The sequence below is a fragment of the Acanthochromis polyacanthus genome, chromosome 21, assembly GCF_021347895.1.
Source record: "Acanthochromis polyacanthus isolate Apoly-LR-REF ecotype Palm Island chromosome 21, KAUST_Apoly_ChrSc, whole genome shotgun sequence".
Classification (NCBI taxonomy): Eukaryota; Metazoa; Chordata; class Actinopteri; family Pomacentridae; genus Acanthochromis; species Acanthochromis polyacanthus.
Window position 1 is genome coordinate 12,262,084 of NC_067133.1, and position 17,089 is coordinate 12,279,172.

General features: G+C 39.4%; 1 protein-coding gene and 1 non-coding gene across 3 annotated transcripts in view; both read left to right on the plus strand.

The window, feature by feature from the left end:
• Window positions 1–6,373: 6,373 nt before the first annotated feature.
• kcnh6a (potassium voltage-gated channel, subfamily H (eag-related), member 6a) overlaps window positions 6,374–17,089 on the plus strand; it is a 38,975-nt gene continuing 28,259 nt past the window's right edge. For both annotated transcript variants that reach the window (XM_022195301.2, XM_051941438.1), the window contains exons 1-5: window positions 6,374–6,907; window positions 11,281–11,511; window positions 14,029–14,178; window positions 15,585–15,688; window positions 16,765–17,059. In XM_022195301.2, the coding sequence (XP_022050993.2) occupies window positions 6,832–6,907; window positions 11,281–11,511; window positions 14,029–14,178; window positions 15,585–15,688; window positions 16,765–17,059 (856 nt within the window). In that variant the 5' untranslated portion in view covers window positions 6,374–6,831. The remainder of the gene's footprint in view (window positions 6,908–11,280; window positions 11,512–14,028; window positions 14,179–15,584; window positions 15,689–16,764; window positions 17,060–17,089) is intronic.
• trnac-gca (transfer RNA cysteine (anticodon GCA)) lies at window positions 13,915–13,986 on the plus strand. Its single transcript has one exon. It is a non-coding gene; the product is annotated as a tRNA-Cys (tRNA).

Below are 17,089 nucleotides of genomic sequence, written 5' to 3' on the forward strand. Positions count from 1 at the left end.
GATGTGATCCCCTGTCACATACATTCAAATCTCTTAACTCTTAACAGCTAGCATGAGACTAGCCATTTCAGAAAAGCAAATAATGTGAATAGTGCTAATAATAACTGTATTTATATAGCAGCCTTCAAAAACAATTTAAGGTGCTGCACAAAGCAAACAGGGGATAAGGCTAAGCAGACAAAGCACCGAATGTAGATAAGAAAAAAATTTAGGCGGTCCCAATGAAAAGGATCCACAAAAAAAAATCCAACCAACATAATAAATAAATAAAAAATAATAAGATAACCACAATAAAAGCAATTCATTAACAGAAGGGTTTGTGAGGATTTTCAATAATGTTTTAAGAGAAAGCTAATCAATCATAAATATAAGTTGGTGTAGGGCTGTAAATACAAATGATAAAATCTTCACTTCTACTGTTAGGAGTAAAAGCCAAGAAGCACCCTTTAGAATTAATGAAATTAATCTGTTACTGAAAACAGTTGAGTGAATTACAGCAATATAATCTAGAGGTGATAAATGACATTTTCCAAGTCTAAAAGAGAAAGAAAGGATCTGACATTGAGATCAGCCTGATCTTGGTGAAACAAGTCTGTAAGATTTTTGTCACCTGCGAATTACCGGAGAGACACGGATCAAAAACCACTCTGGAATTCAGGACTTCTGGTTTACTATGGGTAACTAATGGGGCTAAAACAGGTGGTAAAATAATCAGTGTTGTTTTTAAAGCTAGAATGGAAATTGATATTTCCTGACAGTTTGTCCCAACTGTGGCAAATAAATGGAAACTAGTAAAGGACACAGAATGGAGCCCTGTGGAACTCCACAGCTGGTTCTTATTGAAGATCCTAAACCAGTTTCTACTAAAAAAAAATGACCTACTTGACAGGAAAGAAACAAGCCATTGTAAAGCCACAATACAATCTCAGTGCTACGAACAGTGCGAAAACTCAGTTGGAATATGTTGAAGATCTGTTTTTTATTCATAAAAGCAACTTATGTGTGTGATTTTCCTTTATTTTGAGCGTGATTTCAGTGTCTGACTAATGTTTGGTCCCTTAACTGTAAACATGACTAGAAACTTCTCTCATTTGTTTAGGATTGAGCTGAATGAATGAACACTTTATCAGGTGTTGTCGGCTGTAGTCAAGGTCCAGACTGTTCCTCTGTCTGTGAGAGTTCACACAGTGGTCCCCAGCTATCAGATATAGTCTGAAAAATATTTCAAAATTGGAGGCTCACACTATAATCTCACATAAAAAGATTAAATGCCACTTGCTTCAAATACACATTCTATTGTTGCTTTAGATCAAAGAGAAGTTAACAAAGCAGCTCTCGCCAAACTCATTAAATGTGTTTAGTCTGTTGTGCTTTTCCTTTTGTTTGTATTGTGCGTTTTTTTTTATCTGATACTTTCCTATTTATCAAGAAAGAAACATTTTCAACATGGTCAAAAACACTCCTAAAATCCATATAAAGTATCATTGTCGTTTGCCAAACTAAACGTTTGTGTAAACGAAGCTAGAAATGTTCATCATGACCCAACACGGAAGTGCTTGTGAGCTGACTAACGCCACATATGGGGATGAATCTTGTTTTCATTTTCACATTATGCCTCATTCAAAAAACATGTTTTTCTACTGCTTTCTTCTCATTTTCTTCTTGGTAAGATCAGTATTGTGTGTACTGAAGTGCACCTCACTAACAGAGTGTGTACAGTACAGCGTGTATGTGCTTTGCTGGATCTTATCAGAGGACTGGAGGGTCTCAGGTCTGCACTGAAGGTGACCCTGAGCTGAAGGAATTCCAAGCAGATAAAACTCTCAGGCCCTGACGTCTGGCTCTTTCCCGTCCAGTCCTTTTCCACAGGTCCGGGAAGGACGATAGAGATATACATTTTTAAGCACATTATCTTTCGATAGAGGGTGTGAGGTGACAACAGCTGTCATGTCCATATGTATCATGATAGAAGACATGATGCGAACTCTTGTTGTCCAATAGGTGTGCATTATAGGACCACTTACACCAAGCAGTTCCCTTCTTCTCTTTTCAATTCTGTTAGTACAGACAATAATCTGCAGCTTTCTTATAATCGGCTGATCTTTTATTTCCATTTCAACCCAAAAAACTGTGCAACAATAGTTTATTCAAGCTTCAAAACTATTAGGATTGGCTTCTTTTGTTTCCTTTATATGACAGCAAATGGAATATATTTGGGATTTCACCTGTTGTTCAGATTTGGATGTTGTATGGGGTGTCAGGAGAGGGCTGAATGAAAAGAAAGACGAGCTTTATTAGCCAGACCGAGCACAAAAAATGAATCAAAACACAGGTAGTGGATGATGGTTAATCCAAACAGGTAACAAAAGCATGAAAAACTCAAGCAAAAAACTGAAGTAAAACAGAAAGGCTTCAAAAAAATTAAATTTACAAACCAGCATGAGGAACAATGTATTTGAAGAATTTAAAACAGAATTTTTTTAACAGTTTACTGCTATTACATTAAATGACAGATTTAATATTGCAAAATGAAATAATATATCATATGATACATTTTTATACAATAAAACCAGAAAAATGAGACAAAAACTTTTCAGCAGCTTGTCTATGTTCTTCAAGGGTTGCTTGAAGAACACAGACATCTCCTCTGGTGTGGCCACCGTTGCTCATTGTGTCTCGCTGCCCTCTTCATCTCACATTCTCGTCTTACTTGGATCTCACACCAAAGGGTCACGGGAAGCCATGTGTGCTCCTCAGTTAATTTTAGCCCTCATTTCATCGAGACCGCTGAGACGAAACGCAGAGCAACAACCTCTAGCCCGTCCCGCTGATCTCTGGACACCTTTGACTGTCTAAATCACCGAACACATGCTCCCAACAGATGCTTTTGTCCAGACAAAGTGGGAAGATGACTCCTGAGTTGTCCAGGTCAACCAGTCTTGTCTTGTGATGAGCTTTGAATTTCTGGTGATTTTTGCATAATATTACAGAACAAAACAACACTGCAAGAGATGTTATCATTAATGGCTTTAGAATCAGAGGATGAAAATGATTCTTGCCTCCAGGTTGCCAGTTCTGATGGAGAAAATATACAGAGATCAGCTGCTATAAAGAAGAAAACCTTTAAATGGCTCTAAGTGATAAATATTTTTCAGCTCGGTTGGTCAAGGAAACTCTTTTGTGGCAGCTACAGCCAAACAAAGCTAACAACGTGCAGCATGTGAGTGTGTCAAGAAGTCACTTGGAGGATACCCAGGTGACCTTTAAGTAGGTACACAACAAAAACTGTGTCTGTTCTGTGTCTGAATGTGTTGCCAGGTAAGTGTCTCCTTTAAGTTAGAAGACTCAAGTTGAGTCTGAATTCACCACATTTGTAGCTAAAATCAACTCGCATCTGCAGTAAAATCCAGCCTGAAAGTTTCCAGTCTCGCAGCTTGTATAAACCAGGCTGCTCTGTGTCTTCGGCAGATTTTACAGTCGGGTTGTTTTCATTTTTCATTTCTGATTCTTGTTTGTTTTGACAGCTCCCTCTCTGTTTTAATGGCACTCGTCCAGCTCATCAGTTTGCTGTGATTCATAACGCTGGCCCGCTCTGCCTTTGTTGCATTTCTCCCACTAAAATTCAGTCTCAAAAACAACCTGGGAGCTGCTTAAACACACGAACCAAATGTGTTTGTTTTCTGAGACTTAAAAAAAGGGGATAAAGTCATCGTAAATAAACCCACAGCCACATAAGAGTGCCAGTTTAGGCTTATCGTGACACTATATTAATATAATACTCCACAAGTGTGACGGCAGCCACAAAGAAAGAGGATGCTGCTATTTTGAGCTCAGAGACTTGTGATGTGGAGTGAAGCAGAATAGACTGATGGGGGTCTGCACTCTGTCAGTGTCAGACCACCGTCAAGTTACCCATAATGTAGTAAACATAACTCCAGGGTGCAAATTTCACAATAAAACACCTTCAGAAACCTCAAAGTGAAATATAAGACAGACATAGATAGACAGATAGACAGATAGATAGATAGACAGATAGACAGACAGATAGATAGATAGATAGATAGATAGATAGATAGATAGATAGATAGATAGATAGATAGATAGATAGATAGATGCTTTATTTATCCCCATAGGGAAATTGTTGTATCCGGTAGCTCACATAAAACACCTAACAAAACACAAAAAACATCGTCACATGCAAAAACATAAAACATAAAAACATAAAAAGGGCAACCGAGTTGAGAGTTGGGTAGCTATGAGGAGTTATGTGTTCTGATGGCTGAAGGGATGAAGGATCGTCTGAAGCGCTCCGTCCTGCAGCGCATTGAATGCAGACGGTCGCTGCGGCTGCTCTTTTGTCCGGAGACAGTACTGTACAAAGGATGGGTGGGATTTGTCAGGATGCTCTGCATCTTGCCCCTCATGCATCTCTTAACTACTGTCCCCACATTGTCCAGACCTCTCCCGACCACTGAACCAGCTCTCTTAATAAGCCTGTCCAGCCGCCTCCTGTCCTTGTCCATCTGGTTGCCACCCCAGCAGACAGCATCATACAGTAGGACACTCTCCACCACTGATTTGTAGAACATGTGTAGCATGTCACTGCACACGTTGAACGAGCACAGCCTGTGGAGGAAGTGAAGCCGACTCTGTCCCTTCTTGTAGATGGCAGTTGTGTTGAAGGACCAGTCCAGCCAAGGATCGAACCAGCAACCCTCTGCTTGCAAGACGGCCACTCTACCCACTGAGCCAGGCTCATGTTGAATAGATACTGGAGAGGTTCAGTTAGCTCTCCTACACAATACTTCAGCAGTCTTGGACAAACACCGTCTGAAAAAAAAAGCCTTACCTGGACGCAGTCTCTTGAGCTCCGTCCTCACCTCTTCTGTTGTGAGGAACAAGGGATGGTTTGCCACTGCCCCAGGTAGAGGTGGAGATGTCACAGGTAAAGGTGGAGGTGCCACTGCAACAGGTGAAGGTGGTGGTGCTACAAATGGATATAGCATATAAACCACAACAAGAAACAGAACACTTTAAGAATAATAAACATTAGTGCAAAAATATTAGTTGGTAGGTAAATGAAAATATTTCAGAATTGGGATTCCCTGTGAATAAAGGTGTCTCGAACAACACACGACTTGTCACATTTGGAGCATGTCAAGAAATTCTGCCTTATATTATGCTTCGACATAAACCAAACTTAGCTACATTGTGTAATATGAATATTTTTAACAGCATTCTTTTTGTATTCAATTTTTTTTTTTTTTGCTCTTTGTTTAAATTACAGATAATATCTTGTGAAATAGCCAAAAAAATAGTCACAAGAAAAGCACTCAGAGAGCGCAGTACTCCACCAAGGCCGCTTAGTCGTCGTGTAATTTCCGATGGATAAGTCTTGACAAATCTGCAGTGGTTGATTTGTAGTAGGATCGTAATCATGTGCTCACCATCACGGTGTTGACAGCATTCATTTGTTGTCATAGTTATAGTTACACTATGCCGCTCTCTTGCAATGACACAGAAATCTTTAACAAATCTGTGGATCCAGATTATAAGCCGCATCACTGCCAAAATCTAATCAGGTGGTCCATGTATCATTTCTGACCTTCTCTGAAAATGTCATCCAAATCTCTTAGTCCGTTGTTGAGTAATGTTGCTAACAGACAGACAGACAGATGCATGCCAGTGGTCACGTAACTCCACCACTTTCCTTGGCGGAGTAATAATTTGTTGACTGTAATAAAAGAGAAGAAAGCACGTGATGTCCACATCAATGAAATGAAACCACTTTACTGTATTTAAATCAACTAAATATATAGATTTTTTAGACATGTATTATGGCAATATGATCACTTTTCCAGTTTCTGAATTTTACAGTGTTCCACTTTTTTTTTTTTTACGTATTTTTCTTGCACTCTTTCCACAAGATTTTTGCAGCTTTGTAACTGGATTTCTTTACTGTGTATATACATACTGTTTTTCTTTTTACAGTTAAAATACAAATTATTTTATTTTCTGTAATCATGGCAGATTTAAATACGGTTAAACAGAGCAATTTTATAATTTCACACTTTAAAAGAACAAATTACAATTTGGAAAAAAAAATAGACATATTGGTGTTATTTACAATTTGGCCTTTTTATGGTTAACAAGTAAATTTATATTCTTTTCGGTGACTTTACTCACCATTCTCTGTAGTTTACCAAATAAAGAGAAATCTGCCAAATTCCAGTTAATTGTCCACAAGAGAAGTTTAGACTGTTGATTCTCTACACTGTGTTCCTTCCTGCCTGCACCCAGAAGTGAAGCTTCTTTATTGTGAAAGTCTCTCTAACGCTGCTGCTGCTGCTGCTGCTGCTGCTGATTGACGCTGCTGACAGGCGGTGAAGGGGGATGGATCAGGGCTTGTAGCTCACAGCAGCTTCTTCTCCACCGTCCTTGTCGCTTAGCGTCCAAACTTGAGGCAGAAAGCTGCGTTTATTAACCAACCTGACAGATCCTGCGCTCTGCGGCGCAACTTCCTCCTCCAACAGGTCTCCTCTCTACTCCACGCTCACCGTGTTTGCAGCTCCGTAGCTACTTTTTTTTTTTATCCCCTCAACATTATCAGCGTGCAACATCCTGCATCTGCCATCGCCCTGGCAACCAGTCCTCCTCTCCATCATCCTCCAGGTCTCTCAACACATCAGACTGCGAGGAACGACGCGCTTTTTTACGCACCAAGTGGAAACGGACCGTTTTCCTCCACCGATGGAACTTCAGATCTGGTTGCTGCTTGGTTTCTTTTGAAAAGGTTCATGTGTCGGAGAAGTGTTTTCTGTCAGCACCAAAATGCCTGTGAGACGCGGTCATGTTGCGCTCCAGAACACCTACTTGGACACAATCATCAGGAAATTCGACGAGCAAAGTAAGTGCGCATGAAGTGAGTGAAGTTGGGAGTCTGTGGTGACCATTAAACTCCATAAAGTAGCAACAAAAAGCAGGAAATTTTACAAAATGCATCTTTAAGCTTCACTTTTAATATCCTACATAGCCATTTAAACCGAGATTGTCTTGATATATTGAATTAAAATGATAAATCTGCACAGAAAAAGTGTTTAAATAGGAGCTAAATTTAGTTTACTTGAATTTTTGTGCCAGAAGTATTTTACCTCATGTTTATTAATGTAGTTAAAACCTTTTTTATTTGGCTTCATGTCCTTTATTTTTCATATATTTTGTCTTCAGATTCATTTGGTCCATCTTATTACCTGAACAGGTGGCACACTGACAGGCTACTTTTTTTTTTTTTTTTTTTTTTTACACCGGCCTACATTAAATATCCTGTATCAGACCCCTGCTGCTGCGTTTGTGGAGGTTATTGCACCTGCATGTGTGTTTGTCATTGCTCACCTCATGCCTTACAATATGTTCCATTAGCTCACATGTTCCAGTGACAGCCAAGAGACACCACAAAAAGAACCCTTTCTCCTGCAAGCACTGATAAAACACAGATGTCACACGTGATCTCTACTTTGACCTCGGCTTTTGTTTTACTCCTCTCCTGCCTTAAGCTCATTTTTTGCTCTTTTCACGTTGCACAGTCTTTGTTTGTATCATTTGTCATTTAAAAGCATTATTAAACATCATTTATTGACCCACAAGACTGAAAATAATCCTGATTAGAAACATGGAAAACCAGCTGATTGATTAGAATTTGGGGCCGATAATGCTCCAAGTTCCTGCGTTATGTAACGCCTCTACTGTACCTCAATGTACACGTGCACGCGCGGCCACGTGCACATGCGTGACCAGGTGAGTGCACGTGCCACGACCGTGCTGCTAAGCAACGGTGTGACGATCAGCGTTTCCGCTTTGAGCCCCAGATAACGACTTTGGACAGGATGTGCTTTTCCACCAGAGGAGCTCACCCACTTACTTTTAAGAGCCAAGAGAAGAGTCCCCCCCCCCACACCACCGCCACCACCTCTGCTCTCATCAGCAGCAAACACACAACAGCTGTTTAACCCACTTCAACATAATAAAAGAGGTCAGTTGGCGGCTGCAGAGGTTACGTATGAACTTTGTATTCAGCTCATTGCACTCCCCCATTAGCAGCCTTCGAACAAAACTGTCCTAATTCGCTTCATGCAGTGTTTTCTGGCCTAGTGGCTGTTTGCCAGTGACACAGTCCATCAATAACGCGATCTGGATGGTATGTGAGCTCAGAAATACTACGAAGGAGAGCAGAGAAGCTCTCAGGCATAGGTGTGACAGCTCAGGAGGAACCGTTACTGTTGTAGCTGACGGTGCTGAGCCACAGCGGTTCCCACAGGAGCAGAGATTATAGACGGTGGTTTGACCTCCTGTAAGGACGGTCATCATCTGCTGCTGGAAAGACGCAGCACATCTAAGGTCTGCCATCCAATTACAGACTTTTTCTCCAATTTGTACGGTTTCTACACCGCCTGCAATTCAAGCCAGTCTGTTATGATACAAATTCAAACACACAAAAAGATTTTTAGTGGCAGGCAGTTGGTCATAATTGTTATTCAGTTGAATTACCATCATTGTGACCTCTGAAAAAAAAAGATAATTGGCATTTTAGAATCTCACACTGTCACAAATGTTCGTGCAAACTTACAGTAAAATGTTGCAATGATTTTCATTTCTAATTAAAGTTCTTACTCTGTAACTGGTGGCAGAACTGTACAGTAGAATATGAGGTTTACTGTTTATTGCTAGAGCTAGACTTTGCAATAATTCTCTATATTTCTGTGTATTTTCCACTGTAATCAACAATAACTATTGTGATATGTAAATTACAACATTTTCTCATTTTAAAGCCATTAGCAGAAAACGATGCTGCAAATTCCTGCAATATACCATAAATAAAGATGATCCAGAATTCAGATATACAAGTTCTGTTTCATATTTTAGTTGAAAATCAGACTAAAACACACAAAGCCACTGTTTCATGTTTATGCATCAGGAACCTTTATTCAAAGACAGCAATGTAATGCAAATTAAAGTTTACTATGTTTTTAGAAAACAAAGAAAAACTAATTACTGCAAAAACAATAAATAGCAGGCCTATCTCAGCACAACAGCGTAAACTTATCAGTCACATTCTTAGCTGCATAAATCAATGCAAAGATCAGTGACACACATTTTCATTAACTGTTGTGCAAAAATGTTTTGTTCACGTTGCATTATCAGTTCCTACATTAATCTGCTGTTAATCCTTATTCTTTTATTTGCCTCTAAAAACTTTCAGATTTTACAGTTTGTCACCCTGTTTTGGAAAACAAATCATATCAATTAGAATTTGGTCATTTTTAATGTACATTTTTATTATTATTATTGTATTCATAACACAATCTTGAAAAAACAAAAGCATTTTGTAGAATCACCATCATCTGGGTTCAGATTTAACAAAGAAAGACTTGTCACTTTTACACCATTAAAGAGTTAATTCTCCAAATAATACTTCAGTTTATAACAGAAAGCATTCTGTCATTAAAAATATGAGTGTAAAATACATTTCCTTATGTGTTTGTACTAACAAAACCTTAAAATACTTAAAATAATCAAGTTGAAGATGAAAAACTATCACAAATGACTGACGTTAATCCGAAAATAATTACAGAACTTTGTCACTTGACGACTACAGGTGAAATCAGTGTTTGATAAAACATTGTATATAAATGTACATCTTCTTTTTTTAGTTAGGTTTATGAAAATCAATTTCGTATTTGTGAAAACACTGCATTAAATAACCTTTAGTGTTCACAAATGATTAATTGGCTGCTTGCAATTCAGTCAGCTGCACAGAATGAAACTAACAAAAACACACAGTATGCTGTCAGTGTACACAGGCAGAATAACCTTATGAGAACATCATTAAATTATGTCAGAAACAAGTGCATGTTTTTAAAGCTTCGTTTTCAAAATGTCAGGTAATCAGGCTAAAGCTGGCAAATGTCAACAAGCTGTAAATTCCCAGAAGTTACCTGAGAGCGGTGCAGAGGCTCTGAGGGTGAAGAGCCCACCTGCCTCCCCTCAGCCCCTCAGGAGAAACGGTGACGCTAATAGCATTAGCACCATGGAAAGGTGGACTTCACTGATTGTCGAGTGGAGAGCAGGAAGAATAGTTCATTAAAATGTCAGCTGCAGAGCCAAGCACAAGATTTCCAACATGCTGCACTAATCTGAGTGGATTTGATTCAGTCTAAAACAATGTGTAATCAGTGTCATTGTAAATGTTCTGTCAATATTCTCTCTTTCAGCTACTGGATCAGATGTGATTGTGTTAATTATGCACCAGTACATCCCTGCAAAGAGAAGTAAAATTAAAATGGGAGTTAATTCCAGGATCTGGCAATGCTTTACTGCATGAAATCTCATTTTGCCATAGAAATGATCATTATAAAGCTTGCAAAGCGAGAGACCAGAGCAGAATTTAAGCTGCCTGATGAAATAGCCACAGTTAGCCTGAACTAAAGCTAAATTTTAATGTTTTTTTTATGCATCCCAGTGTGGAAACATTATGTTTTCATTTAGTCTGTCTCTCCGTATGTCTGTGCTATTCTTGGAAACACAATAAGTCATTACATTCTTCATTACATCTGGCACAAAACATCAACAGATTCAAGGGTGAACTGATAAGAGTTTAGTGGTCCAAGGCTAAGATCACTGTGACCTCAGCAGACATGTTTAACCATAATTTATGAATTCAAAGGTAATTCAAACAAGGTTTTACAACAATGTCTAATGGGATAAAAAAAAGTGATGACATTTTATTATGCTAATAATAAACTTTATTTATGTTGCAGCTTTCAAAAAGGAAATTGGAAGGTGCTTTACAAAAAAAATTACCAGAGACCATAAAATGTTAATAAAGACAATAAAACATTTTTAAGAGTGATAAGGTATTATACAGATGCCTGGGTAGATTTCACTGTGGTAGTACCAAGAAATATAACTTTCAGCGATCCTTATCAAGTAAATGTTAAAATATAATGTTTAAATCTGAAAACAGACTGTATAAATTATGCATTTTTCTTCTAAAAGGAATGTTGTTTGGCTATTATCAGATTTATTTCACTATACAGTGTTTAATTTTTGATATTTAAGCAAGAAACAAGGAATAGCAATCTAGTTTTTTAAGTATTTTCCTTGCAGGGAGCAATATGTTTTTCTGATTCTGATTAACTCCAACAGTCACTGCTCTGCCACCTGGATTTCTTACCTTTTTAAATCATCACATGACACAGTGGGCTTTTTTTTCCAACTCTTCAGATCGCAAGTTCCTCATCGCCAACGCCCAGATGAAGAACTGCGGCATCATTTACTGTAACGAAGGCTTCTGCCAGATGTTCGGTTTCACCAGAGCCGAGATCATGCAGCAGCCCTGCACCTGCCAGTTCCTGGTGGGACCCGGCACCATGAAGAGCGCCCTCTCCCAGCTGGGTCAGGCTCTGCTGGGCTCTGAGGAGCGCAAGGTGGAGATCCTCTACTACTCCAAGGAAGGTAAGACACAAGGGGAGAGGGGAGGGAAGGTGAAACGCAGCGAGGACGGAGGCAGAGGAGCCTGTTTGCAGCTTCAGATTGCTGTGAAGGATCCGTCTGGCCGTTAGAAACCAGGCCGGCTGGACAGCTTGACTGTTATGAAGACGCTGTCACCATAATCACCCATATGTCCCGCTGTTTGGTCCTGTTGGTTGGACAGAATCCAGATCCAGACACTAACCACCGATTAGTCATTAGGTTCTCTTTCAGGTATTTTGAATTGCCTTAGTAGTGTCCGTCAGTGTATTTATTTTAATAAGATCAATGATTTTGGTGCAAATCATTAACCATGAATGTCTGAAACATGTAGTCTGCTTTTAAAGACTCTGCTTCCCTCTGTTTCTGTAGTTAATTAGCAGCATGTAGTGTGTTCTCGGCACAGAGTCGCCCACCCAGAGAGAGAAAGCAGGCAGCCTCAGCATCATATTCCTAATCTCTTCTTAAGCCCTGTTTTTATTGGGGCACACTTGGTCTGGGTCCTAGTGTCTTTTGAGTACACATAATTCATTTGTAATACAAATGCACACATAAAAAAATATATAATTCTGTTTCAGGGGTCAGAAAATGAAAAAACAGTCAAAAGTGGTCTATTCACTTTTTCAGTTACTAGCTAAACTTAATTGCAATAAAAGGAGAATTACAAATTAATTTTGTTATTTTCTGGTCACATTTTTCATTTGTTTCCATACTTCCATCTCATATCCACTCTGGGTAAACACAGCCTGCAGTCCAGCCAATAAGTCCCTGAATTTTTCTCATGTGACTCTTCATAACTGAGTCTTTAATGGCTTCACAGCTGTGTTGGTGATTGGAGAATATTTCGTTTTTTACAAAAGCGTTTCAGTGCAAATGGTTTACATTTTGCAAATTTTTAACAAGACACATACAGTATAATGAAGTGGTTTTGAATAAATAGCACAGTTTTAAGCTTAGATTTGTTTATTTTTCCCCACAAAACTGCACATGATTCATTCACAGATCATCAGAACATTGAAAGTCTAATATTTCTTTCTGTTTTTGCAGTTTGTGGCTGATAAATTGTGTCTTTTTTGTGATTTTTAAAAAAATATAATATGCTTTTCAAACTGACGAGTTCTGAAGGTTAAACTTTGCTGTTGAGTCAATTTTACCTAACACCATTGTCATTGTTGCTGTTGTTGTTACAGGCAGTTTAATTAAATGTTTGGCAGTTAAAATAACCCAAACTATTTTAAAGTTGTTCTTGGATATAAGCTCAACATAACTGCAGATCAGTAGCCAAGGTTTAACTTTTACTGAAATACTAATAATATTCAAGCAACAAAAACGAGCTCACAACAGATTCATTCATCCAAAGAGACAAAACATAAAGAGAGATCTCGGATTCATCGGATCTTTCCTCTGTTACGTGAGTTATTAAATGAAACGTGTAGACTGAAGGGATTTTGATTAAATATCTCAGATTAGCAGTTCAATGCTGCTTCTATTCTTTCTTTCTGTTTTTACAGTTTCTGGCTAATAAATGGTGTCACTTTGATGTTTTTTTAAGGATGGCACCACATTCATGTAACTCTTGACTTTCAGAAAGTTAATCATTTGATCCACAGTTCACACGTTGATGTTTTCCTAAATGTTATCTCCTCTTAAGAGTCAATAACATCCTCCTGACTTAATTTTAGCCATCAGTAACAGACCGTCCTCTGCAGAGGTCTGTGTTTCACCTCCTTGATCTCCTTCACCTACGAGCGATTAAATCCTTCTTCACCTGTTTGTCTCTCGTTGGCATTAAGCCTCCGAGCTGGAACCACACGTTAGAGAAAAGCAAACACTCCACCCAAGTGCATTTGCTGTCCATGCACAGGCATAAACACACATGTATGTTTTGTTAATTCACCCGCTGGGGCGTGAGGCGTGCAGTCTGGAGTGCTGTTGTCATGGAAATGCGATCAGCATGCCAGCTCAAATCCACACGCCGTCTATTTGTTTTGTCTCCTGCTTCCTACTGGGCTCCCCGACTGAACACGCAGGAACTAAAAATGAATGCAATGTAATTTAGAACAAATCTGCAGTGTTTTTTTCCTTTTCTTTACCTCCAGAGTAAATCTCTGAGTTCTCTCAGAGTGGATGAACGGGACTGAATGCAGACCCTGTGGATGCGTAGTCCACTCTGTGTGTGTGTGTGTGTGTGTGTGTCCTCTCGGCTGCTTCTATTTTTAGACCACACTGATTGCACTGTGAAGTCAGACCTGACAGACGTGTTGCCGTTTAACCTTTCCCAGCTTTCAGAGTTTGAAATCTTCTCTTCCACTCTCCTGTAACTCGTGATTTCCTTCCATAAAAGCGTCATAAACTAGTTGGCACACTGTGTAGTTCTGCAGTGTGTGAGGGGGTATAGCTCAGTGGTAGAGCATTTGACTGCAGATCAAGAGGTCCCCGGTTCAAATCCGGGTGCCCCCTGCTTTTCTATTGAAGCCCTTGTGTTTCTCCCCTCCTCTACAGGGACCTGCAGACCATGCCTGGTGGACATTGTACCAGTAAAAAATGAGGAAGGCCTCGTCATCATGTTCATCCTCGACTACCAGGAACTCATCGATCCTTCTCTAAAGAAATCAGGCCTCAGGCAGAGAGTCGCCCAAGGATGGATTTACTGTAAATCATTTAACATTCCATATGTGTTTCATGTTTAGGGTAGCTCAGCCTTTCTCTGCTCCTGCAAAAGTTCAATTTGAAAGCGGAAAATCTATCTATTTTCCCTACAATAATTAATAATCTTCACGTTATCAGATTTAAAGTGGCAACAGATGACTTTGAATGCCTGTGTGAGGTTTACTCTGGCTTGTTTGAGCTCAGTTTCTATCATTTTCTCCAACAGTAATCCTTTTTTTCTGTTGTCGGGTGGAGTTTCTACAGTTATTCGGCTTGGTCTTTGTGCTCTAAATCTTGTCATCATTTTCCATGGAGATTTCATACCAGACGGCAGACAGAACTGCAACGTGAGGCTTATAGGAAACCAATCTAAACTTAGATCTTATCATCATTCTGCTGCCATTACATTGTGCAAAAATTGAATTCATTCAACCTTAACTTTAACTCGGAGTACATTGTGGTGTGCAGATACCATTTTTAGTGTAGCTGAGTACGAAAAATAAAAGATGTAGGCAGACAAAGAAGAAACTTTGAAAACAATATAGACAGAGTTACAGTATTCATAATTTAGAAACAAAAGAATCAACTTTTTTACCTTTCATGCTGCTGGAACTGTGAATTTCTCTTTGGAGATTAATAAAGTATCTATCTTTCTATCTATCTATCTGAGCAGCTGGATGTAAAATACAATTGAATTTAAAACCTGCTCTGCAATGAGGACAGTAAACAGGTTGTTCTAGTTTGCAGGTGCACGCTGAGTAAAATGGGATTTTCCAAGCTTAGTAGCAACAGCTGCAATGTAATCCAATTATATGAGCATGTTAGGAAAAGAACCACATTAAAAACAGCAATGAAGCAATTTAAGGGGGAACATATCGTATAAATATCGTATAAATCAATAAAACCCAATATCTGTCAACTTAACGTCTGCATGCAGCTCGTAAGTGATAAGTATTGTAATTATTTGTAGTAATAAATCTTAATGCAGAGTGATACACAGCGTGCAGGAGCTTTAGAGTCACAGCTGATAAATGCATGTATTAAAACGTCACCATCATCCAGTACTGATCGAATATGATAACCCTGCAAAGGAAGCTAACTTGTTGTCTAAATATCAGCTTCTTATTGATCCAAATTCTCAGACGTTTGTGGTCTGTAACTCAATATTTGTGTCGTTTCGCTCGATCAACATTTACCTCATAATGATTAAAAATCAAAGCAAAAAATCTGGTCTGTTGCCCATTTAATGACTGAGCAGCTGGCTCACATGCTCGTTAGCATTTCCCAGACAGATTTACAAACAGAATGCATTTTGTCACTTTTCCCTAATCCAAGAAAGTTGGAGCTAAATTTGGAGAAGATAAATCTGGAGTTTTAGACAACTACTGAGCTGAGTTTTTCCTCTTCAGGTCAGAATCGCAGGCTGAAGATGAGGCTGCCTGTGCTGCGGTCGATGCGACGGCCTTCACTCTCCAAAGATCAGTTTGAGGGCGTTGTAGTGGATTATCTTCAGGTGAGGTGGCGCCCGCACATTTGCAACACGAAAGAGCTCATGCATTTGAATGTAAAGTTGACTTGTATTCTGCTGGAGCACGCAGATATGTGTAGCAAAATACTGCACATCTCCTAGGCATGGTCTTTGCAATGACTGAATTTTACTGTTTGTACTACTTCTACACTGCTTCTACATTGACACATTTATGAAAAGCACAAAACAAAACACGTTCTGCATTCCAATTGTTTTCTGACAACAAAGTCTTTTGCTTCTGGCTTTTCACTCGTATATGCAATTACGTATGCAATTCCATCTGTTCATTATGCCTCAAAAAGCAGCAAGACGTGTTCAAAATTCAAGGACTCATTTTCTCTGCCCAAAAGACACCAAATGGAAGAATGGAAGGAAAAAAATCAACCGCTGCTCAGTTTATATTTCCTTCACTTCTGTTTATCCTTCTCTGGTGTTTTGATGAATGTCACTTTGTGTGAAAGTATTTCCTGACGGGATCCGTACCTGACACTGGAACTGTACTGGATCAGCACAAATTTACATGTTGGGACTGCTGGAATTTACATGCTGGCAGCGACGTGACATTCCTTTTCTGTTTCAGTGCAGCTTCCCTGAAGTTCAAAATACATTTCGAGGAGAAAATAGAATGCAAAGCAGCACGTACTGTATGTAAATCTTGCTAATGAGCCATTTCCAAAGGCATGAAGTATTCAGACATTGAAGACACATGACCTTATACAGTGGCCAAAGGTTTCATTTGAATAATTGGGAAGTCTGGTTCAAACCAATTTGTGCCTTTTCTGCTTATATTTAGGGAAAAAATGTCTTTATTTTTGTAAAGGAGAACACAGAATTAAGGAACTAGGTGACAATTTAAAAAGTACTGTAGCATATATGGATCTAATTAGGTTTTTACAATAGATTTAGATTTTTAGCTGCAAAAAAAGACTTGTTCCTATCAAGGCTTTGTTGTTCTCTTGTAATGTTATAGCAGTTTGCCAAAATAATTCCAAGTTTTCTGCTTCTTTCTTGTTTTAATACTGTCGTACTCAAAGTAATATCCTGTTCTCTGTCCTTCACAGCCAAACAGTGAGGAAGTTCCTCTGAAGGAGTTTCGGATCCCGTCCAAAGAGAGCTGCATGCAGTCGGAGACGGAGGCTCTGATCGAGCAGGACCTGGACCCGCCCTCCCCGGCAGCCCAGTCCACCAAACGGCGCTCCCTGCTGGACCCCTCCATGGCCTTCCCCAGGGGGACGATACCTCGGAGCTGCTCCAGAGACAGCGTCCGCAGCCTCAGACGAGCCTCGTCGCTAGATGACATCGACGGCATGAGAGCAGAGTGGAACAGTCGACCTGGAGACCCTCGAACCAGCAGCAGTGAGTGTCAGAGTGAGATGAAATTGTGGA